General features: G+C 36.0%; 2 protein-coding genes across 5 annotated transcripts in view; one reads left to right on the top strand and one right to left on the bottom strand.

The window, feature by feature from the left end:
* The first annotated feature begins 216 nt into the window (after positions 1-216).
* On the top strand, positions 217-16,722 carry SHCBP1L (SHC binding and spindle associated 1 like). Of its 2 annotated transcripts, XM_026669145.2 has the most exons (10): positions 217-590; positions 1,746-1,895; positions 2,854-3,068; positions 4,481-4,567; positions 5,384-5,602; positions 7,185-7,290; positions 10,148-10,301; positions 11,169-11,419; positions 13,278-13,400; positions 16,261-16,722. In XM_026669145.2, the coding sequence occupies exons 1-10, from the start codon at positions 330-332 to the stop codon at positions 16,492-16,494; spliced, it is 1,800 nt and encodes a 599-aa protein (XP_026524930.1). In that variant the 5' UTR covers positions 217-329; the 3' UTR covers positions 16,495-16,722. The 2 variants fall into 2 exon arrangements, with proteins under 2 accessions (XP_026524930.1, XP_087816983.1); XM_087960857.1 differs by lacking the exon at positions 13,278-13,400.
* A 4,603-nt stretch (positions 16,723-21,325) lies between these two features.
* DHX9 (DExH-box helicase 9) overlaps positions 21,326-24,471 on the bottom strand; it is a 36,599-nt gene continuing 33,453 nt past the window's right edge. For all 3 annotated transcript variants that reach the window (XM_026669255.2, XM_087960859.1, XM_026669256.2), the window contains 3 exons: positions 23,540-23,655; positions 22,949-23,152; positions 21,326-22,163 (listed from right to left, as the gene is read on the bottom strand). In XM_026669255.2, the coding sequence (XP_026525040.1) occupies positions 21,884-22,163; positions 22,949-23,152; positions 23,540-23,655 (600 nt within the window). In that variant the 3' untranslated portion in view covers positions 21,326-21,883. The remainder of the gene's footprint in view (positions 22,164-22,948; positions 23,153-23,539; positions 23,656-24,471) is intronic.

The following is a 24,471-nucleotide window of genomic DNA, read 5'->3' on the forward strand; positions in this document are numbered from 1 at the left end:
GCTTTTTTTCTGGCTTTGATGTTTTTTCCTACTTTTGTAAGTTGCCCAGAATCCACTGGAGTTGGGCAGCGAATAAATTCAAGTTAAAAAATAAATAAATTAAAAGGAATATCCGCTTCGATCTGGTGCGGGGAAAGACGGCGGAGCGAATAACCGTTTGTTAGACAACAGCTAACGGCCCTTCGTGGCCATGGGCACCGCCTTCCGCCGCTCTGATTGGTTGCGCGCGTCGGAGCGCTTTTGTCCCGCAATAATTAGTTCCCGTCGAGGGAATGGTGTGACATGCTCGTGGCGGTCGCGCGCCCCAAAAGGCGCGAGCCGCTGAAGAAATGGCGTCGAATGTTTTGGATCACCTAGAGAAGGAAAGTGAAGCCAAAGAAGAAAAGGGAGCTGCCGGCACGTCTCCTGACTTTTTGGAGAGCCCACCTCGAAAGGCGAAGAGCCACCGTCTCCTTCGTCTCGGCGGGGAGGAAGACCACGGGGAGGAGGAAGCTGGGCCGCTGCCGAGGGAATTCCCGTCCTACCTGGGAGCGCTGACCGGCCGGGAGAAGGTGGCGCTGTATTGCGACGACCTCTTGAAGGGTTGCAAGGTGGGTCGGAAGCGGTGAGAGCGCGGGCGGTGCCGGTGAAACCCCGGCCTCGTGTGACAGTGCGAGCTTTCTTGTGCTTCTTCGAAGGGATCCATTGAAGTGTACACATTATGCTTGCCTACTTTTATCTTACTGTACGTAAGGGATTTTTTTTTTTAATGTTCGTTTTCTGAACGTGTGTGTGTGAGAGAGAGAGAGAGAGAGAAACCGTTGGTTGTGGTGAGGCTTAGAGAGGCTGCGTATGCATTAGATAGGAAGGCAAAAACATCTTTGAATTCATTCCAGAAATTAAATGGGAGATAACATCAGTAATTGGCATGTTTGAAATTAACCGCTTAGTCCCAGTAAAGTTTCTCTCTAGCATATTTTGCAATAAAGTTATGGCTTCTGAATATTAAAACATATCCCGTGTGTTATGGTTAGAATATGGATCGCTATAGATAAAACTATTTTTTCCCCAGATAAGACATACCAGATATATCAGTATAAGGTGGTTAAAAAGTGTTCTGTATCAGAGAGTCCCTTAAGCCTTTGGGACATATTTGAGTCTGATTCTCAAAAAGAGATGCAGTCTCTCTTCAATTCTACTCCTCTGTCATTACTATATTTAATATATGGAATCAGTAATACCAAACACGAGATGGGCTTGTGTGAAATGTATTATCCACAGGATTTTCTCAATGTTAAAAAGTTCTGACTTCAGATTCCAGTAAACTCAGTAGCATGAAATGACTTGCTCCTATTGCCGATCCTTATCCTGGTGACATTGCTTCTGCTCTCACTCACTGCTGACTGATTTTCCATATTCAGTAATTGATAAGGAAAATGATTGGTTTCAGTGCATCAGCAGCTGATGGTAGAAACATTCACCCATCATGTCACTGATTGGGGCATTTCTGAATGCATCACTTCAACTGTCTTCTTAAGCTCTTACACTTATTCTGGGGTAAGAAAACCATAAGAATATAAAGGACAGAATGATGAAAAGAGCACATAAGTGAAGACTTTGCATCCCTTACTTTTCTTTGTTTATATAAGCTGCCTTTTGCAACTGACTGATGGTGAATTTGTCAATGGGATGGTCTTTTTAATACATTTATTTTCTGCCCATCTTGCAGTTTGAGGCAACTGACAATTATTTCTGTTATTTAAAAGGCAGAGGATGCCAATGAAGCTGTGAGTAAGTATCTTGTAGAAAAACTGAAGATGAAGGAAAATTGGCTTGGAATTTGGAAAACCAACCCAGAACTTTTTTTTGTCAATTCTGAAGAGATTCCCATACCTTTTATAGGAGTGCTTGTTGAGGTAATTAAATGTATTTTAATATTATTTTAAAGCTTTCTAATAAAACTATAGCTATGATCAAAAAAATTGTCAATAGTTTACACCACCACACAGTGGTCTTTTTTTTTTTCATTGGAGGCCATCCAAGCCATAGATATTGACTGGATCTGACATAGTGAATTTTGATTATAGCACATTTTAAAAGTTTTTTTGTGGCTTAAATAATTATGTGTAGAATGGCTTAAATGTTATTGAATACCAGTATAATGGGTAGAGCTTTTCCAAGCATAAGACATTCCACCTATAAATTGGATATATTCTCTGGGGCTTCACGTCTATTCTGCTAGCTGTATTTCCATTTTTTCTTCCCAGAGACCCAAGTTATCTCGGATAAGTTGTTGATTGGATATAAAGGGTTTTCTGGGTCCCATATTGCAATATCCAAACCAATTTATTGATACTAATAGAGGCTTTTTAAATAGCAAACTGCAGTATGTAAGGATATTTAAAAGTAACCTCTTCCTCTTCTTATGCTTCAGTCTTTTAAAAAAGTTGCTCCTTATGCTTCAGATTAGAAAAATCATTCCTCCTACCCTAAAGATTGCTACATGCTGCAGTTACATGCTAAGTGTACAATATTTTTGGCAGTATTGTATACATGTGAATGAGATTTGTTTGCGAAAGCAGACCTTGGAAAACTTTGAATAGTGATCTTCTGTTCCAGACATGAATTGTCTTCACCCAGGATAAGAGGCCCCAATAAAATTCTGTATCCATGCTATTTTCAGTTATGCATGGGAGAGGTGGGCAGGGCAGATTCATATTTCTTTAGCAGTGATATAAAATAATGAAAGAACTACTACCATATATACTTCAAATATATGAGGTTTCTGTATTATAAAAATCAAAAATTATGAAGTATAAAAGTTTTAATATCACCTATATTTTATAATTGTTTTATTTGTGTTTTACATTCTAGGTTACTTGTAAACTGCCCAGCAATCCTTCAGCTAATTTCAATGTTTCTGTATCTATAGCTGAACCTTTTTCCTCTAATATTGCAAATATTCCAAAACAGTTAGTTGATGAAATATTAGAAGAAATGGACTATTGTGTGCCTCTTTTAGAAGTATATCCCGTTGAAGGACAGGATAGTGTAGTGTTTGATATAGCCAAGGCTTTAGAAATCGTGAGGTATGTTTTTCTCAAACTCAATTATGAATGTTTATTTTAACATTTTAATATGTTTCTTACTATATTAAGATGATATTAAGTTGATGTTAATCTGTATTTATAATTAATATGTTGATTATAAATCTAAAATATTTCATTAAGATTCAGATATTTTGAACATTTATTTCATAACTCCTAAAGATGGGGAAGAAATCAGTAACCCCCATAGAGCACATAAAGTTGGCCCTTCCATAATTCTAGTATTGTAGCCCATTTGCCTATTTAGAAACTACATTACACTGTGGTTCATGTTTAACTAGTGATTTTACTAGGACATTCATCTCCCTTTCACATGTGCTGCTTCCAGACCTGGTTTCTCTTTTCCTATACCTACACTTTACACTTTCATACCTAGATGCAGAACTTCACTTTCTCTCAATATCGGCTCTGAAATGTAAATCACACCAAGAAATCACTTCCATACTAAGACTGCCTTTTTAAAGATTGGTTGTGGTAATACAATTGTGCAAGTCTGGTTATGTTTACCCATTCCCTGATATAAATTGGTGTGTGTGTATTGTCTGTGTATATACCTGCTTCATTGTTGGATTTAACCAATATTTCCTCTTTCATTGCTTTGGTATTAAGGATTTTCTCTCGCTCTATCCATGGCATTCTCTTTACATTAAAATCCATCCTGTTCATTTCATCCTATTGCTTAGATCTTTTTGAATCATTTCTGATCTAAAATATTAATGCCCCTTTCAGCTTTATGTCATCTGTATACTGTATAAGTATCTCTGAAATTCTTGAAGGTATTGATAAAATAAATAAAGTTGAATAGGACAGACCCTTTAGAAATCCACCCAGTTTTGCCTTTCAGCTAAAGTGGAACTTTTAATGAGATCTCTTTGGCTTTGGACATTTGGCCAACTATATGTCTAATCTATAAACTATATGTCTATAGTAATCTGATTTAGACTTTATTTTACCATTTTATTAAACAGGTACGAGGTACTCTAAAAGATTCTGCTGAGGTCCAAATAAACTACAGTGTGTTGATGTTATCTCCCAATTTAAAATAATTAAGAATATTTTAAGAATAACTCAAAACAGAACTTTAGTGTATATATTTACATATAGAGAGAGATCCACATTTAGTGAAGTAAGCTTGTAAGGTAAAAAAAGAAACTGATTATAAAATGATGATTCAGTTAAATTAATAGAGTAATATGCACCATCTACTATTGCATAAATATTGAGGTAACTGAAAGGGGTCAGTGTATAAATACTGTACTGAAAATATTAAAACAAAGAAAATAAAATATTACAACAAAGACTACTGTCTATATTTTGAAATACCTTTTCACTCCCTGCATCCTTTTTATAGAACATTAAAATATAAATATAGTATCACTATTATTTTTACTTAGATTTTTCTATGACTTTCTTTGGAGAGATTGGGATGATGATGAAAATAGTGAGACCTATGCTGCATTAATGGAAGAGAGAATTAAAATGTAAGTAGAATATGCTTAATTCTCACAACAGGAAATGAAGTATTAAGCCAGAATTTTAACAATCATACTTGAAGTAGTGCTAGAAGCTTTCATATTAAAATGTTTCCCTACCAAAATATACATATTCTCTGACATCCACATTAAAGATTAACCTTTTTCAGAGTAAAGCAATGTGAACAATGTCTTCAATTTATTTGTATTTGTTTTCTAAACATATATGTTACTTCAGTTACTGACAACATTTAGAATTATCCAACATTGATAAATCTGGTTAAAATATAACATTACGATACCAAAGTCAAACTACCTGTACATATATAAACACAGAATCATCAATTTATATTTGACAAATAATCCAAAATGTGAGAACATTAAAACATTGGTGGTGTTGCAGTAATTAGAATGTTCATTGCCAGGAGTTAGATTCTGACCAGTTGAAGATTAACTTAGCCTTCCGTCTTTCCAAAGTCATTAAAATGATGGTCCAGATTGTTGGGGGCAATATACTGACTCTGTAAACCACTCAAAGGGTACTGTAAAGCACCATGAAGCGGTATATAAGTAAGTGCTTTGCTATTGCTATCTCAACCTGCAGGACCTACTGGAACAACATCCTCTTCACATATTCAAGTTGAAATTATACAGTTTTCCTCTCAGACACATGGGGTTCAAACTTACACTTGGGGGTTAGACTGGGAATTGCTCTATAGCATTCCAACCCATAGTGATCACCTTATTTGCAGTTATAAGAATAAAAATGGATTTTATGATATGCATTTTCAAAAGTTGAATTTCTATTTGTCTTGATTTTTTTAGTTGGTGTGATATTCAGAATGGAATTATTCCCGCTCCAATTGCCCATCGCTTTAGAAGAAATTTGGAAAAATACAAGAGTATGCATTTGGAATTAATTCAATACCAAAGTAACATCAAAGAGGAGCCCACAGCAGAAGAAGCTGTTGAATGTTGGAAAAAATACTATGAACTAATAATGCTGTGTGGCTTGTTGAAAATATGGGAAGATTTACGTTTAAGGTAATTTCATTTGTTGTGATCTAATTTTTTATTTGATTGTCAACATGATTTTATTTTTATTAGTTATTACATGATGGTTTAGTCATAAATTTGCTAATTCTTAAATGTTATTCTTGACATGTTTTTTTCTTCAAAAATAAGTTCCATTGAATTCAGTGTTTATTATTCCCATTTATGCTAATGGAGGATTGATTCAATGTATTGTAATTTTCATTTATTTAATGAAATTTCCATTAAAATCAGCCAGAAACACATTTAGGCTTTTCTCAGGCAAGCTTGAGATAAACAGGAATGCAACAATATAAGAACTTCTGATTTATTGTAGAAATGCTAAGAGTGTCATTATGAAATATTTCCACTGTAAGCTGTGTATCTAATGCTAGTTCTCTTTTTGCTACATCAGTGTTAAATTCTAATCATTTGCATCTATTTATTGTTTGATAAAGATCAAACAATGTCTGCTTGCTTTTGTCCATTTGAGAACTAGCTTGACAAAATAAATAAAAAAGAAACAACAAAAAAACCCCAAATAGCTCCCATGCTATAAATAAACATCAGAAAGATGCAACATCCTAAGAAACAATGGTATCTGTTAATACACTTTCAAAATACTAGTATTTTCATAAGTAATAAGAGACCATATTTTGATAAGTGCAAATTTATTTTAAATGGAATATATTAAAATATTGTTCCAGGAGTTTTTGCCCTTATTTGCTCAAATTAAGCATTAGAAAATATGAGTCATATAAAATTAAATACATTTAATTCTGCAGATTAAAAAACTATCCTGTTTAATGTTATTCAGTCCTAGTTCAATTTATTTTGTAGAATTTTATTTCCCTGAATTTCACACTGCTTTTTAAGCTGTAAAAAATTAAACTCATTTAATATATTAAGTTAATTTAACTTGGAAATTAATAATAGCAGATTCTGTTTTTCATCATTTTTTTAAAAGCAAAGATTTTATACTTAAATGAATTGTGTAAAATTGATTACATATTTTTTTAAAAAAAACCTCTTGCTGGATGTATCCCCAGTTCAATAATTCATAATTCTGTCAGCTTCCCATTTAAATAATAATAATTTGCCCTTCAGAATATCTTATACAAATAAGGTATTGTCTAATAATTTGAAAGGTTTTTAGAATAGTTAAGTGTTTTCAAATATTATTTAAGCCACAGTTTAAATTTTGAGTATTAAAAATATATATTTTATTTCTTCAGAAGAGAATATGTCAGGATTTGTGGCCTTCTTTTTAATGTGGTCCATTCATTATTTAAATTATAGGTAAACCCCATCAAATAGCAAAAATCCTAGAAATTTAATTTCTTTACACATATTTGGGATGTGTTTTCTGAAGCAGATTTCTCTGCCTTTCAGTATATCAAAGAATTTCAGATTACAGTCTTTTTTTCCTCAAGTGGGGCATATTTATATTTAAAACATTATCTTATTATATTTATTTAAAAGAGCCAATTAAAGCCTTATTCTGTATTCTGCCTGTACTGTCTAACCCAGGATATGGATGGTGGGGTCCCACAGGTCTAAAATTAATTGTGATAGAATTCATTTTCAATTTCAGAGCTCATGGCCCCATGGCCCCAAGAATACTGAAGCGTAGAAAAGGACACAGGCAGGATGGGGAAACTGTAACCTACATTGTTGCAAAAACAGTAACAGCAGAAGTGGTAAGAAACTTTTAAGTGGATGATAGTTATTCCTTAATGCTGCATGCACTAATGTGTGTAAATATGCAAAGAAGTATAATTTGGCATTAAGATGATTCTTTTGGGTCATTGGGAAGACATTTGCTCTGTTTTAATATATTTTTCAGTACCATAATAAAAAGATGATAGTTGCGGGCTTGGTGCAGTTATACAAAAATCTGTACAACAGGATTAATGCTATTATATAAATCAGGGGTGTTAAACTCAAAGTTTGATACCCCTGATTTAGATATTTCATGAACCTTAGCAGGAGAGTTCTTGCATGGAAGAACTGTCTTAGTAAAAATTTGCAAGCACTAGTTCAGAATAGTAACTTACATTCTAAAATTGCTAATCAATTAAAATTGTATATGTTTTATAAAAGTCTTTAGAAAATATTTTTATGTTCCATTAAGTTCCATTACATACATTGGGGTTTGTTCCCAGGAACTATTTATATAACTGAAATGTAAGAACCATTGCAACATTATTTGAATTTTGTATTAAACTTCAACATTTTATACTAAGGCGATTCTAAAAGAGTAAATAGCAATAACAGTAGTACTTATATACTGCTTCATAGAGTTTTACAGCACTCTTAAAGTGGCTTACAGAGTAAGCATATTGGCCCCAACAATCCGGGTCCTCATTTTATCAACTTTAAACGGATGAATATATCTATCTATCTATCTATCTATCTATCTATCTATCTATCTATCTATCTATCTATCTATCTATCTATACTTAGATAGATAGATATAGATATAGATATATAGATATATATGTTTTCATAGATTTTCACGGGTACAGGTATGCAGGTCTAAGTGTGTTCGGGTCTTTTCCCGTGTAAGATTAAGAGTATCTGGGCGATGTTTCGGCGAGGTCCCACTCTCCATCCTCAGGCTGGTGCTTTCAGCTTTGTGCCAGTGCAAGCAGTGTGTGATCGGAGCTGCCCTCTCTCTATAAATACTGGTGGTGGGGGGGGCTGGTGTGCTGGGCTGGTTGGCTGCGCTGCTGCCTCTTGATTGGTTGATGGAGTTGATGTTGGTATAATGGGCTGTGTGATGGCCTTGTGAGTTTTGTTGTGGAGATATCCTGGATCTTGTGCTGTAATCTCCTGGGTTGTTTGTTTTGTAGTGATCTTTTTTCCATCAGCCTCTCATGTTTTAACGGCTTGGGTAATGGGTTGTGTGATGGGCTTGCGAGTTCTTTTGTTGTGGTATCCTGGGTCCTGCGTTGTAATCTCCTGGGTCGTTTGTGTTTTGATCTCTTTTCCATTAGCCTCCTGTGTTGTAACGGCTTGGGTAATGGGTTGTGTGATGACCTTGTGAGATTTATTGCTGTGGTTTCCTTGGTCTTGTGCTGTGATATCCTGGGTCATTTGCAACTTCTTGAGTTCTTGTGGTGTAATTTCCTAAGTTTTCTGATGTGATATCCTGAGCGGGTGGCTGTGATGTAGCATTCTGGGTTTTAGTCTGGCTTCGAGTTTGGGGTCTGGGTCTGTGTTCTTGGCGTGTGTCAGCTTGTTTGGTTTTGGGGTCAGGGGGTGCGACAGCTGGTGAATTGCCCAGCCACATACATTGAACAAACCAACAGGAGAATAAATGCATGCATCGCAGAACACAAAAACGCAGTCAGAAGAGAAGAAAATACTTCCTCCCTCTTCCAGCACCTTAAAACCACAGGACATGAAATTAATTTCGAAGGAACCAAATTAATATTCAACACTGAACACTCCAGCAAGAGAATAATCAAGGAAGCCATTGAGATAGAGAAACACCCCCATAACATGAATAGATGGGACGATACCTCCCGCCTACCAAACATCTGGAAGCTGGCCCTCACCAACAAACGAGTCCCAGCAACGAAAACCAACACCAGACCCAAAACAACATGGGACACCACCGCCAACCCCCCTCATCAGACCCAGGCCCAAGCCCATCCTATAAACGAAGGACAACCACCATCCAGAAAACACCACGGCTGCATCGCCAGCTGTCGCACCCCCGACCCCCAAACCAAACAAGCTGACACACGCCAAGAACACAGACCCAGACCCCAAACTCGAAGCCAGACTAAAACCCAGAATGCTACATCACAGCTCAAGACATCACATCAGAAAATTCAGGAAATTACACCACAAGAACTCAAGAAGTCGCAACACAGCAAATGACCCAGGATATCACAGCACAAGACCAAGGATACCACAGCAATAAATCTCACAAGGTCATCACACAACCCATTACCCAAGCCGTTACTACACAGGAGGCTAATGGAAAAGAGATCAAAACACAAATGACCCAGGAGATTACAACGCAGGACCCAGGATACCACAACAAAAGAACTCGCAAGCCCATCACACAACCCATTACCCACGAGAGGCTAATGAAAAAAGATCACTACAAAACAAACGACCCAGGAGATTACAGCACAAGATCCAGGATATCTCCACAACAAAACTCACAAGGCCATCACACAGCCCATTATACCAACATCAACTCCATCAACCAATCAAGAGGCAGCAGCGCAGCCAACCAGCCCAGCACACCAGCCCCCACCACCAGTATTTATAGAGAGAGGGCAGCTCCGATCACACACTGCTTGCACTGGTACGAAGCCGAAAGCACCAGCCTGAGGATGGCGAGTGGGACCTCGCTGAAACGTCGCCAAGATACTATTAATCTTACACGGGAAAAGACCTGAACACACTTAGACCTACATATATATATATATATGCAATGTTATTTTTCTTTTGTTAGTTAAATAATTTGGTTTTAAAAGACTGATGTTCAAAGATTCACTTAATTCCCAATGTTATTTTTTTCTCTCTTTCATATAGGCTAAAGAATTATCCTCTGATACAGTTGTTCAACAGAATGAGAACCTAAACATAGCTTTGGACCGCTGTTACAGTGGTGATAATGTGCTTATTTTCCCTGGAGAATATAAAGCAGCAAACCTGTCCATGTTAACTGAAGATATTATTATTAAAGGCATTAGTATACTTTCTCTCTCTTTTTTGTATTTAAAGTTGCCAAATTGAAAGAACATTGTAATTTTCTGTTGAGGTGAAAGAAAATATTGGATAGAACAATTTCCCTTGGTTTGTATGTCAAGCCTGAAATTAAATTTTTCAGACCTTTAAATAATGAAAATTTTAAATATGAAAATTTTTCAGAGACTTGTTTAAATATGAAAACATTTCTCATTTTAATCTGCTACAGCTTCTTAATGCATGCATAAAGTAATTGCGTATATGTGTGCGTGTGTGTGCACACACACAATATTGAAATCATTTGAATAACTAAAATTATTGAGGGAATTATTCTGTCATCCCACAAGTTCAACCTCAACTTCCCCAATATCACTACTTTCAGTCTGGCTTGAATTAGTTTAAAGTATCATGACTATTGCTGCTGTTTATATTTGATCAGCATATTGGACTGTTAAATGAGGCAAGCAATTGCCTGTTGCATTAGTCTGTGCGTGTTCTCATAAGATTGCATTAATTTTTTTAACTGTACCACTTTAGCACTACCATATACTTAATATTTGGTATTTGTGAAATATGGTATTAGAGTACTTAAAAAACTTAGAAACAGTCCTTAGTCCTATCTCTGTCTGGAAATCTCTCATCTATATCATTATCTATCCATCTATCATCTATTTGATGGTATTAGATTTCTTTGCTGTCCAATCTTGCCTCGAGGCAACCCTAGACGGCTTACTTATAAAAACTGTAAAACCATAAAACATATATATTTCTGAAAACAATAAAATAGAATTATAATTTTTCTTTCACTGTTGGATGAATTAAAATACTAAGTTGCTTTCTAATATAGTTTTCTCTTTTTCTTCAGGAGTTGGAAAACCAGAGGAAATTGTGATAGTTTCAGAACCTGCTAATGAGAGTTTTGTAGTATCTAGGGCTAAAAATGTCAAATTCATGAATATTACATTGCTTCAGCAAGGGACTGTTGATGGGATTATTGTAGTTGAATCTGGACACACAATTGTGGAGAATTGTATATTGAAATGTGAAGGAACTGGTATTTGTGTACTCATCGGGGCTTCATTGACAATTACAAATAGTGAAATTACTGGAGCACAGGTATATTCTCTTTCAGTTCATTCAAGGTACAGCATGTATGCACGAATGTAAATTTTTTATTTAAGTTGAGCAATAAGTACCTGTACATTAGAAGGGAGATAGGGAAAACACAAACATTTAATTTTTGCTGCCATCTAATAATAATGATTTTTGCAGTCCCAATCTGATAGCCCTGAGATTTCAGTTACTTAACCGGCCAATTTTTTTAATGTAATCTTTTGGCTGTTCTCAAATTCTTTCAAAAACATGAAAGAATGAAGTTAATAAGGTACAAGTCAGGTTCCAAAGGCAATCTTAACTGATACTTCTTTTCTAGATTTGGTTTAATGTAAATGTTGATTGTTGACTGACCTCCAATTTCCTAATGCAATGAGCTAGTCACTTTATCCCTAATTATTAAATATTTTACTCATCACTAGATGGCAGTAAAAACAATATTATACCTATGTGAACTAAGCATTTTTTCCTTGTTTTTTTTTTGTAAATTCTGGTTCCTTTTCCTCTAGGCTGCAATATATTTTTATCTCTTTTTAAAAAGGAAATCATTTATTTACACTATTGCCAATAAATAATTTGAACAATAGGCAGTAAAATTAATTATTTGAGTGGTGATTGAATTCATTATTTGGGCAGAGCAGTTAGAGCCTATAGAAAGGTAGGCCCATCCATTTATTCAAGATCTAAGTTTGCTCTAGTTTGGAGAATGGCTCTGTGGTATTTCTGCAAAAATTCAAATGGTGGAAATTCTTGCTGTCCCTCTACAAAAGTTTTGCCAACATCCCCGCACAGGGAAATTACATTTCATTTTCTATTCTTATCTTTGGAGATCTTGAAAATGATTATTAGAAAGATGTTTAGCAGTTATATTTCTCCCACTCCTGTTGAGAAGAGAGACATAAAATTGGTTCTTAATGCAGTAGAAGCAGTAGATGCTTCAAGGAAACCCTTATTGTAGATTTGCTGTTGACTGTAGTCCCTAAGAATAGGGGATATACAGCAATTGAAAACATTTTCAGTCTAGATGTTTAAAGATGGGCAGTCCTTGATTTACAAACACTATTGAGACAGAAAATTATGTCATAAATCACTCCAATTGTAAGTCAAGTTGGATTTTATAACAATTTTTACTGCAGTCATTAAATAAATCAATGGTTGTTAAGTGAATCCAGTTTCCCAGTGGCCATGTTTTGCCACTGGGGAATCATAACCACAAGATTCTGCAGCTGATCAAAAATGTGAGCTGGTTTCCAAGTACCAGAACTGTGGTCAGATGACCATGGGGGCATTTAGTATTTTTTGTAGAGAAAAGAGTAGGGCAATAATCAAAGTAGATGTAATCATAATACACTTGAGAGCAGACATTTGTGGGTAAGTTTGGAGGTTGTATTTGCTTTTTAAGCAAGGTAAAACTCAATAGGGATTATGTAATTTGTTACCTCATAATGATTGGAAACTGCTACTGATTTTCATTACCTGGGAGTTTAAACCTGAGAGGACATTAAAGGTAATAGGAGTTCTTGTATTTTGCATTGTGGTCTGTAAATAATTAATTATGACATAGGATGATTCAAGTATGATTCAGCCAGCTCTCAAAAAGATATTTGTGAACTAAATATATAAGATAAAGAGCACGAGTTATGGACATTTTGTATCTATGATTTATTTAGTTTCTTTTGCTACTGCAAAAAAAATACCTATTTTGACTTCCTTTTGTTTTACTCATGACTATTTTGGGTTTTATTAAAGGACAAGTTTATCTTCATTTTCTTTCTTCTGACTAACCAGATCTCATTTTCCTTTGCAATGAGCTACTAGAATTGTTATTCATCACTGCTACATTAAAAAAAATTATATCTAGGGAGCTGGTGTTGAGTTATATCCAGGAAGTGTGGCTATCTTGGAGGATAACAAAATTCACCATTGCAATAACTTCAGAACGAGTGACTCTTCACGGGGTAGTCTTGGTGGAATTAACATAAAGGTAAATCATTGCTGACAGTGGATTGTCACTCATAAACTGGTGCTCGCATAATAGAATCAGCCATTTGTTTAAACTTTTAATTTGCTTTTACTAAAGTTCATTTGCATATTTCAATGTTGAGGGTTTTTCATGGTTGCTTTCTGTCTCAGGCACATTGCTAATGTGAAGAACAAATAAGGCAATTTTTTTAGACTTGCGTGAGGTAGCTGGTTTAATGTACCTATTTTCTTCCTTCACACACCCCCTTGTTCACAAAAATCAGAATAAAGTTGGTAGGGACCTTGGAGGTTTTCTAATCCAATCCCACACCAGGCAGGAGCCTATAATATTCTAGACAAATGGCTGCCCAATATCTTCTTAATAACCTCCAATGAGAGAGCATCCACAACTTCTGAAGGCAAACTGATTAATTATTCTCATTGTCAGAAAATGTGTCCTTAGTTCTAAGTTGGATCTCTCCTTGACTAGTTTCCACCTGTTACCTGTCCTGCTCTCAGGTGCTTTGGAAAATAGGTTGATCCCCTATTCTCTGAGACAACCCCTCAAATATTGGAAGACTGCTGTAATGTCACTTCCCAATTCTTATCTTCGTTAGACTACATATCCAGTGCCTGCAACATTCATTGTAGGTTTTGGCCTCCAGCCTCCTAATCATCTTCGTTCTTCTTTGTACTCTTTCTAGAATCTCAATCTTATTTTTTTTAAAAAAAGTTTTTATTTTTATAACATACAAAATAACAAATAAAACTACCTTTCAGTTATACAGTGTATCGGTTTGGTATATATATCATGTGCACAATATCTATAATCCTTTCCCTTAACTTTACATTTGTATTATATTCTGATCAACATTCCATATCATATTATCTCATTATACTATTATTTAAATTTTAATTTCATTTCCAGACTATCTTTAAAAGCAAAACTCAATTCTTACTAAATTATATTCATAGTATTACTTATTTAAAAATAATCAATTATAATATATCATTACTATTGCAACATACTTCAATTTCTTACTCTTCTATCTAGCCATTGATAAAATAAATCCCCAATCTTATAATACTCTTTTTCTTCTTGTTCTCTAATTGCTAATGTTAGGCCACTCATTTCTGCACATTCCATTATTTTCTTAACCACCTCTATTGGAATTTTCTCATTTTTCCATTTTTGAGCAAATACAATTCTAGCCGCAGTTAAAACATTAATAATCAAATATGTTATTTTTTTACTATAACCTTCAGATAAAATCCCCAATAAAAATATGTCTGGTTTTAAATCTCTATGCTGTTTTATCATTATTCCAACCATGTGTGTATTTTATCTTTTAGCTTGTGCACATGTCCATCACATATGGTAATATGATCCAGGTATTTGATGACAATTCCAACATTTTGCCAATTTGTCCTTGAACATCTTTACTATTCTTGCCAGGGATAAATGCCACCTGAAAAACATCTTACACAAATTCTCTTTCTAGGCTGTTGACATTATTACTTTGTAATTTCTAGACCATAATTTCTGCCATTTATCCAAATCTATCCCATATCCAAAATTTTCCCCCCAAGCAATTGTTTCTTTAACTTGTTCTTCTAATTTCACTCCTATTAAATAACCATAAATTTTTTAAATCATCTTCTCTTCAGTACCTGTTAAAATTTTATCTAATTCAGTCAATTCTTTGTAAAACCTATCTATCTTACTATCTTTTCCATATCTGGAATGTATTTGCATATATGAATACCAATTCATCTTTATCCCTTGTTCATCTAGTTCTTGCTTTGTTTTGCGTTCATCCTTTTCATTTAAAATTTCAGTATATCTAACATTATTTTCCATTTTAAATACATTTGGATACGCAAATGCCTCTATTGTTGATAACCAAACTGGTATTTTCAAATAATGTTGTTCCCTTATTTTCTTCCATCTCGAATATGTCTCCGAAAGTATCCATGCACTTTACTTTCCTTATACCATAAAAATGCATGCCACCCTGAATCTCAATTTTTTTGTATCATGACCAAAACTGGACACAGTATTCCAAACAGTGTAAGCACTTTTTATACTAACACTTCACCTGACCTTCCTCACCACTGAATTACATTTTGTAATTGTGTTCAAGTCTATCAAAATCCTTCTAGATCTTGAGTTTTCTAAAGTGTTGGCTATTCTCCTCCCCAGCTTAGTGTCATCTGCAAAGTTGAAGAGTTCCTCTTCTATTCCCTCATTTAAATTGTTTATGAAGATATTGAAGAGTACTGTGCCTAAAACAGAACTTTGGGGTTTCCCACTGCATACTTAACCTCCATGTAAATGCAGTTCCATTAAAGACTGTACATTGAGTGCAGTTGTTCTATAAGTTACAAATCTATCTGGTGGTGATGCTGTCTAACCCATATTTATCTATCTTGACAAGTAGTAAGTTATGGTCTATTTTATCAAATGCCTTATTGGGGTCCATGTAAATTATGTCAACAGCATTTTCCTGGTCCAATAATTTAGTTACTTTGCCAAAGAATTTAAAACAAAAGTAAAACGATTGAGTCTGCCTACTTGGGAGGGCACAGGGGTTGTAAAGAGGTTTGCAGCGCCACACTTGAACTGTAAATTAAATTACTCCTGTCCTAAACCATGTGTAATGGTCTACTTTTTGCAATTGGCTGGACTCAAATTACATGCTAAACTAATAGCCTTCCACCACCAAAAAAAGTACATCACAACTAAGCCTAGCTTATGAACTCAGTGGCACTCTGCATCAAATATCAGTGACAGCAACTGGGAAATTTGAAATGATCTCCATGTTTAAATAGATAATTAAGAAAAAAAAATTGAAATTATTGAAATGTTAATTCCTTAACAGGTCCTCCCTGCTCCTAAAGTAAAGATGAAAAATAACCATATTTACAGTAACAATGGTTACGGAGTGACAATTATGAAGCCTTCTGAACAGCTGGGCACTACAGCAGAAGAAACAATGGAAAGTGCTGCGGCAGGAGATGGAGAAGATTCTGTTTCTAAACTGATGCAGGACCTGACCCTTCAGATAAATGCAAATACACTGGAAGACATTAAAGGCATCAGCATGGTTAACTGAAGCTGCAGGGTCTCATGGTTTAGCTATGTCCAGTAGCACAAGATAAAAGTTTATATTAAAAAACATTGCTGTATAACAAATACTGTTAAAACAGCGGCTTTATAAACATTTCATAGGTAAAGAGAAAGCTGAAAAGTGGGATGAATACATTTATTTTTTATCTAATAACTTCCTGTATCAGTCATTTAATAAAGGATTGAATTTTATATGTACCCTTCCATCATATTCATATATGTTGTTACTTGTAATCTTTCAAAACTAGGATAGGGCTTTAGGAAAAAGTTAAAATCAATTCATCATTGAATCTACTATGCTTATCAATTTTATTTTTACTACATTAGAATTAGCAATATTAGATACCAGGACAAACAGAAATTTTCTTTTACCAGTCTCCATAAAACTTTATATTAATTTTAAAAAAATAAGGGAGAAACTACATCATTAGAAATATACAAATAATTTGTAAAGCTGCAACAAGGACTTCTCTGTCTATATTATAGACTAGGGTATCGTCCATTGTAGATACAAAGGTGGCTCAAAAATCAGACTTAAAATCAGTCATTTTTTACCAATTTGGAGAGGAATTGAATGGGATCTTATTTTTAATATTATTTTGAAGGAAGAGAGGATGCTTAACAGATTTATAGATGACACAATATTTAGTGGGATAGCTAATGTCTTAGTTCTTAAAAATCTACAATACTGTAGCATTAAAAAAAGATGAATAATTATATATTCCAGTAAATCTTAACTTCTTACACAGCTGCAGTTCTTTGAGCTTTACATAGCAATACTGGAAGGTTTGGAACCATTCTCAGGTATAAGGTAGAAGTTGATGGCAATAAATTCAATCTTTGTGCTGTCACAAATTACATCAAATAAATTCAATTTGTGAGAGCCCTAAAGGCCAAACCCTAATAAACATGCAGCAGATGCATTTTACTGATTTAATCAATTTTAATTCATTTAATGAATTGTGTTAATGAATTAAATCACTTAGTTAAAATGTCATCCACGTAGATTAGTGTGATGTATGAACCCAATCACATAGAAACCAGATCTGTCTACATTCAGACCTTTATCCACTGAGGCCAGTGAACATAAGCCATAATCCACTTAGAAAAGTAGTTGAGCATAATGAACATTTTATTGGGTAAGAAAAGAATTCCATCTCTGAAAATGGCATATTTTTCCTCAAATAGCCATATTTTGTGATCCTATATATGTAATTACATGCCATATTTATTTTATTTCTATCTCCCTTTTTATAGCAAAGTGATTGAACTAATTAACTCATATTATGGCTAATAAGTATTAGAGATTTAATAGTAGTAGAGATTTAATTTATACGTTAGTTTTCTGCTCAGATGAGCATTCAGAGTGGTTAGCAAAAATTGAAAATGGGTAGAGAAAAATCCAGCATCTAGTTCATTTTCAAACAACATATTGAAAATGATCCAACTCCTAGAAATTGTGCATTCTGGAACTATACATTCATGTGTTCCAGTGCAGACAAAACATCCTCATAAATTGTAGGATACTACTGGAGTTGTGTTGGCCATATCCCTTCCAAAGTTTTCTGCCTTGAGCAGATGCTGCAAGTCCTGTGACATTAGAACATAATGACTGCTTCAAATGTCTGGGTGATTCAAGAATATTGGGGGAGGGGAGCATTTTTTTTTGTTAGCTTCCAAGCAATTTGCTTTTTCAGCAATCATCCAAGATTCCTTGGATGACTGCTGAAAACTCCATTCCCAAATCAATGAAGGCATGATTCTTGTCTATGAGCTGTTGATTACTTTTCATGTCCTGCTTCCACTATTGATCATGCAACTTAGGTTTCATAGGTACTGAGCAAACAATATCCACATTTCCATTCCACAGAAAAGTGGCTGTTGAATATTTGCATTTTTCCCAGGCTCATATATTCCAGAGGCAGTTAATAAACTGGTGAAAGCCACTTGAGCATAACAATTTGTTCAAGTACATTAATGATTGTGAAAGTTATTGATACAGAAACTGAACAGCCTAGGTATTTGAATGCATCCACTTGCTCAGTTGGTTCATCTCTAAGGGCAGGGGTGGGATTCAAAATTTTTAACAACCAGTTCGGTGGGCGTGGCTGTTGGTGGTCATGGCTTAGTGGTCATGTTAGTGGCTGGGCATGGCCAACTCAATATCACTCACATCGAGGCACGCATCTCCTCTCCTGGCCTCATGACTGTGGGGATGCTGCAACAGTTGTAAGTGTGAAAAATGGTCATAAGTCACTTTTTTCAGTGCCATTGTAGCTTTGAATGGTCACTCCACACAAGCAAAGTACCAGCAGAGGAGGGGAAAAAACCTCCAGATGTTCCCGAGACAGGAAGTCCAGTCCTGCCAAGAATGTAATAAGGGTTAACGGAGAGGCAGTTTCTGTAAGCAACACCAGAATGTTTCCTTCCTGCCTTCCTTACAGGATTAGGCCAGTAATTTCTTCTAACAACCGGTTCTCTGAACTGCTTAGAATGTTAACAACCGGTTCTAGTGAATAGGTGCGAACTGGTACAATCCCACCCCTGTGTAAGGGCAAGATTATGTGCCATCAGCTGACACATTGGTCTTTGTATATCTTTCTACTCTTAGGACATCTGACAGTTCCTGTTATGAAAATATGATTGGCATATGCTGGATCTGTGAAGTTCAGCTCATCCACTTCATACTGAACTCCTGTATAACCAGCTTTTCCCCCCAATATCAATCTACTTCTAAAACTTACCACTTACCCTTACCATAACCATTAAAAGGACAAAAGGGTGCATCATAGGGCAACAGTTTTTGAAGCAAGATACCTCAAATAGGATAAATTACAGAACGTGAACAAAATCCAGGACCTATGATTCCTGAGGAAATGAAATTTCGGGAAGTCAGTGGCTACTTCAGTGCTGCTGTGGTCACATGACCTTCATTTACAATGTTTCAGGACTTTCCAAACCAGTCTTGCAATCTCATTTCTTCCCGTCCCCCAGCAGAAGCCATTCACCTAAGGAAAGGGGAAGGAACAGCGGGAGAAACTCCATACACCTTTATTGTCCCATTCCCCCCCACCCAATGTTCTCCTAAACCCGAGCTCACTATCCCTGTGTGCTTTCCCCAATACATGCAGCACCTTTTCTGCGCCCCATGCATCCTTCCTGACTTGTGCTGCCCCATACCTCTTGCAGGTGTGGGTCCTGCACACTTTCCCCAACCCATGAAGCTTGGGCACCGTCACATTCTTCCTGACCTGCGCTCCCCCTGCCCAGTACCATCCCTGACTTGCACTGCACCTCTTTATACACCCTTCCCAGCCCGCCCACCCACCCTCATACACCCAAGAAAAGGGGAAACACCCCAATGGCGCATGGATTGTCTAGTCCAGCCTACCACATTGAATAAACGATCTGGAATCCTGGCAAACACTTCAAAGACATTCAGCAATTAGTACGTTTCTCAAGTACTTGCCTGGCAGAAATTTTTGTTGGTCCACATAGCCACAGACTGATTTAAAGCAGTACTACTATTCTTGAGGCTTCTCACGCTGGCTATTGGAAAGTTCTGATAACCTGTCCAAGGAGCTTTTCAATCAGAAAGGACTGATTCCATGACAATTTTCGCATCATGTCCTATCATTCTATTTAATAATGGGCATAGTATCAGCAAGTTTCTAATCAATTGGGACCCACTTTCTTTCTATTCTTTTGGGAATAGCCAGTAAATACAATCATTACAGTGCTTGCAACTTAACCATCAAATGACTGGAATTAGGCAAGAATGTAACTAAACTAAGGGTCTGCAGGCTACTTCTGCCGATTGCTGGCAGTTTGCAGTTTGGCAGTTCAAATCTCATCAGGCTCAAGATTGAATCACCCTTCCATCCTTCCGAGGTCGGTTAAATGAGGACCCAGATTGTTGGGGGCAATAGGCTGACTCTGTAAACCGCTTGGAGAGGGCTGTAAAGCAGCGTGAAGTGGTATATAAATCTAAATGCTACTGCTGAACAGTAGTAGTATACTCCAAAACCTTACAAGTGTTTTAGTCATGCTTATTTGGATGTAGTGGTTAAGGCACCAAGTTAGAAACTAGAAGACTCTGCGAGAGGTGCTGCTTGGGTCTGAAAGGGTGTACAAATGGTCAGTACAAGCGCAGAAGGGCAAGAGGAGGGTGTACAGGTGTGGGGGACACATCCCAGTGACTTGTGATCTTCCCGGCCACTTACCCTGTTGACTTTCTGAGGAAACTGGCATGGGAGGTGATCAATGGCAATCAAAGGGTCATAAAGCACTTGGCAGTAGTTATTATAAATGCAAACAGGTTGCCAAGCAGACTGCAATCACATGACCATGGGGGTACTGGGATGCCAGGAACTCCAAGGGCTGTCATAACCGCCCTTCATTCAGTATTGTAACTTCAGTTGTTGAACAAATGGTCCTAAGCCAAAGAATGTCTGTAGCTGATGCTAAACTCTCTAGTTAGAAAAGGATACATAATTACAGTGGAACCTTGGGTCACAAACGCTTCCGTTCGTGACCAAATTGGGTGGCAATCAAAAATTTGGGGAAATTGTTATTTCTGGTTGTGAACAGATCCTTGGATGCCGATCAAATACAGCCACAGCAATTTCCCCTTCCGCACATGCGCAGAATTGTAGGCACATGCGTAGTCAGTCTCACTTCTGTTCACGACCAAATCGGATTGTGACCGAAGTCCTGGAACGGATTATGGTTGTGACCCAAGGTTCCACCGTATATATTGAGTTGGCAGTTTAACCACATGGAAGGTATTCAAAAAATGACATCTATATTTTATGACATTTTTGGATTTGTATTATTTTTATTTTAGAAGTTGCTGTATGTGACAAACATTTGAACAGATAAAGAACTTTAAGCTGGCAATCCTAGTACCAAAGGCATCAATCAATTCAGTTTTTGATGATACAACTAACAATCAAAAATTCAAGCCTATATCTATGACTAATCCGTTAAAAATTAACAACTTCATTTGGACCAAAATAAACATACAAAATTAAAGTAATGTGAATACTGCATATAAATATAATTTGAAATTAATATTCCAAAGTATGATGAACTCCTAAATCAGAAAGAGATCTGTATTACAAATAAAGAAATGTATGGAATAAAACAAGTTCATGCATACTTTTATTCTGGAATTACTAACATTTAAGGATGCCTATGCTTTGAATTTAGCCAAAATGATGCTTTAGAGTAGAACAGGCTATTGGCAACACCTTGACCCTAAACTTATTTTCCAGAGATCAGGTGCTTACCATGGAATCCAGGAAGGACTGAACTTCTTTACGCTCCTTTTCAGCTTTAGATTCAATGTGCAACACACCTTCACTAGTATTTTGTCAGTAACCACTCCACCCTCCTCGAAATCCACCACCTCTGTTTCTTCCAGTTTGGTATCCTCCTCCTGAACCTTGAAAACCACTACCGCGAAATCCACCTCCACCACCCCCTGAATATCCTCTTCCCCCAGAAGCACCACGATAAGAATTATATCCACCACGATATCCGCCTCCATATCCACCTTGGTAGCCCCCCCTGTGGCCAGTTCCACTTCTTCCTCTGTAGCCACCTCCACCGTCATATCGAGCCATTTTAGGTGGACGAGGTCCGTCGCCAAACCTAGGAGTAAAAATTAAAATTCTTTGTGATTGTCTAGAAAGATGAATAAGTGCAATCCTCCAAATATACCATTGTGTATGTATATTACCAAGAAACACTTACTTTACCTAAATAATTAGAAGTGTGAGAAAACTGCCTTTGTCTTCAAGACATCATTTTGATCATTTTAACTGTCAAAAATTCCTTATACTACTTGTATTTTAAAAAAGATATACTTTTATCCATGTGTACCTGAACAGTGTCCCATAATCACCCTATTTTAAAATTCACAATAAAAAGAAAAAAGAAACTAAAGACTGCTGCCAACTTATTTTAAACCAGGCATGATATTCCCCTCTGAAAAAAAAATCGGGCCGGCCAAGAGACCCCCACCGCGCGCCAAGAAATCGGCCGCGCCCCCGCCCCGCCGCCCGCCCGCCCCTCCGCTCACCCGCCGCTCGCCCGCCCGCCCCAGGCGATTCCCAAAAAAATTGGAATTCCGATTTTAATCGGAAAAATATCATGCCTGTTTTAAACCCTTTTTGTTACACTTGTTTTATTCTTTGTCAAAGTAGTTCGCTAATATGGATTCCTGTGGATCCCATGTTTAATCATTATGTATCTTTCTATTTCAATTTTATACTCACTATAAAATGTGTTCAGTTGCAGGATCACAATGTACTTGAAAAATATATATTGTACAATATATATTGTAAAATTAAAAGAGACTTCTTTCAAACCTCAGGAGAACATTATTAAAAGATAAGCATTCCATTATGATTCTAAGCGAACAGCTCGAAACTAACCTCATATTGCCACCTGCTGCAAGGTTAATCCCAGCAGACAAGGGTTTGGAGATTTCGGAAATTACGTTCAGCATCTGTTTGTTCACATGGTCTAACTCACTGATAATTTCTGGATTTTTTGTTACTTCTACCACAAGAGCTTCCATTGCTGCACGCAAAGAAATAATACAGGCAGCTGCATTGTGTGGCATCCTCAGTTTGATCCTAAAGCAAAGAAAGCAATTTAGCAAATGAAAATTACTTTTCCTATTTACTAAGTATCTTAGACTTCTATAAAGAGAATCCTAAAAAATACATCACAAGAGAACTTGGATGTCTTATACTAAAAACCGCACTACCCTGCATAAACAGTAGTTTCAATTGCAATGAAGAAAGGAAAAGAAACCAGAGCATAGTAGTGTATCTCTTTTTCAAGCAATAAAAAGTACATGTATTTAACAAGAACTATTAAATAAGGTATTATCCTACTTAAAACAAGAAAATTCTGAGTTCATTTTTCCTTATGAATTTCTTTTAAGATATGAAACCAACTATTAAGTTTTGCAATCCCGCCTTGCCCACTCATGACACCTTTATTATGTAACGTCATACCAGTCATCTAGTGTAATAATCTCTCCATCAGATACCACTTTCTTTGAGCCAAAGAGAAGCAGCTGTAAAGGGCTCACTAAGGTCATTGCTTTGGCCGAGATAGCCCGTGTCCGGATCTGCAGAAAAATGTATACATAATCTATTGTATAATACAAAATATAACAACTTTCTATTATTTACCCAACTGCTCAGAAGTATTGGACTCCCACACATTGGATGTCCTCAAGTAGTATTAAGTCCACCATCAACATGATGCTTTAACTTATTTGAATGTGCTGTCCTAGCAGATGATGGCAGTCACATGACCTTTACAGATCTTTAAAAAGTGAAGTTGGCTTGAATCTGCTTAATATCTGAATGGGAGAGCTGTACTGTTCCCACTCTTCTGACTTTCCATAATCTATTTAAGATCTGGTTGTTCTCCCAAACACTGGGCTAGAAGGGAGGCCCAAGCTTCTTTGGATGGTTTCTATTTTACTTTCAAGGTTTTAGTCATCGTCTTTTTTTTTCCTTGATAAATTTTGTTTTCTTTGAATGTTTAATCTGTAAGTCACCCAGAGTAACTATGGAGGAGAGTAATTGAAATATTAAACAAATACATAAGCAGGAAACAAGATCCCAATTTCTTCAAAGTCCATAAAGCACAAGTCAATAAAGTCCATTTCACAAATTTGGAATTATTAAAAAATAATTATCAATAAAAACGTGTGCTGATCAAACTGATAGAAAATTAGGTTTTATACAGGTAAAACTCGAAAAATTAGAATATCGTGCAAAAGTTTATTTCTTGATATCACATCTATAAAATGTTTTCAGGATAGATTTGGTATGATTTGTTATAAAATAAATTAAGTAAATTATAGTTATCTCGCAAAGTATGAATGAATAAAATCATAGTCAAATGACTGTTTAATAGTAATACTAGGGTATAT

This window comes from Notechis scutatus, chromosome 3, assembly GCF_049901735.1.
Source record: "Notechis scutatus isolate UNSWTSFEM ecotype Mainland chromosome 3, rNotScu1.2, whole genome shotgun sequence".
In the NCBI taxonomy this organism is placed as follows: Eukaryota; Metazoa; Chordata; class Lepidosauria; order Squamata; family Elapidae; genus Notechis; species Notechis scutatus.

Coding starts and splice junctions, on each gene's coding strand:
- SHCBP1L (XM_026669145.2), top strand. CDS start 330: ATGGCGTCGAATGTTTTGGATCACCTAGAGAAGGAAAGTGAAGCCAAA. Junction 4,568..5,383: donor ATGGAAGAGAGAATTAAAAT/GTAAGTAGAATA, acceptor TGATTTTTTTAG/TTGGTGTGATATTCAGAATG. Junction 10,302..11,168: donor TGAAGATATTATTATTAAAG/GCATTAGTATAC, acceptor CTTTTTCTTCAG/GAGTTGGAAAACCAGAGGAA.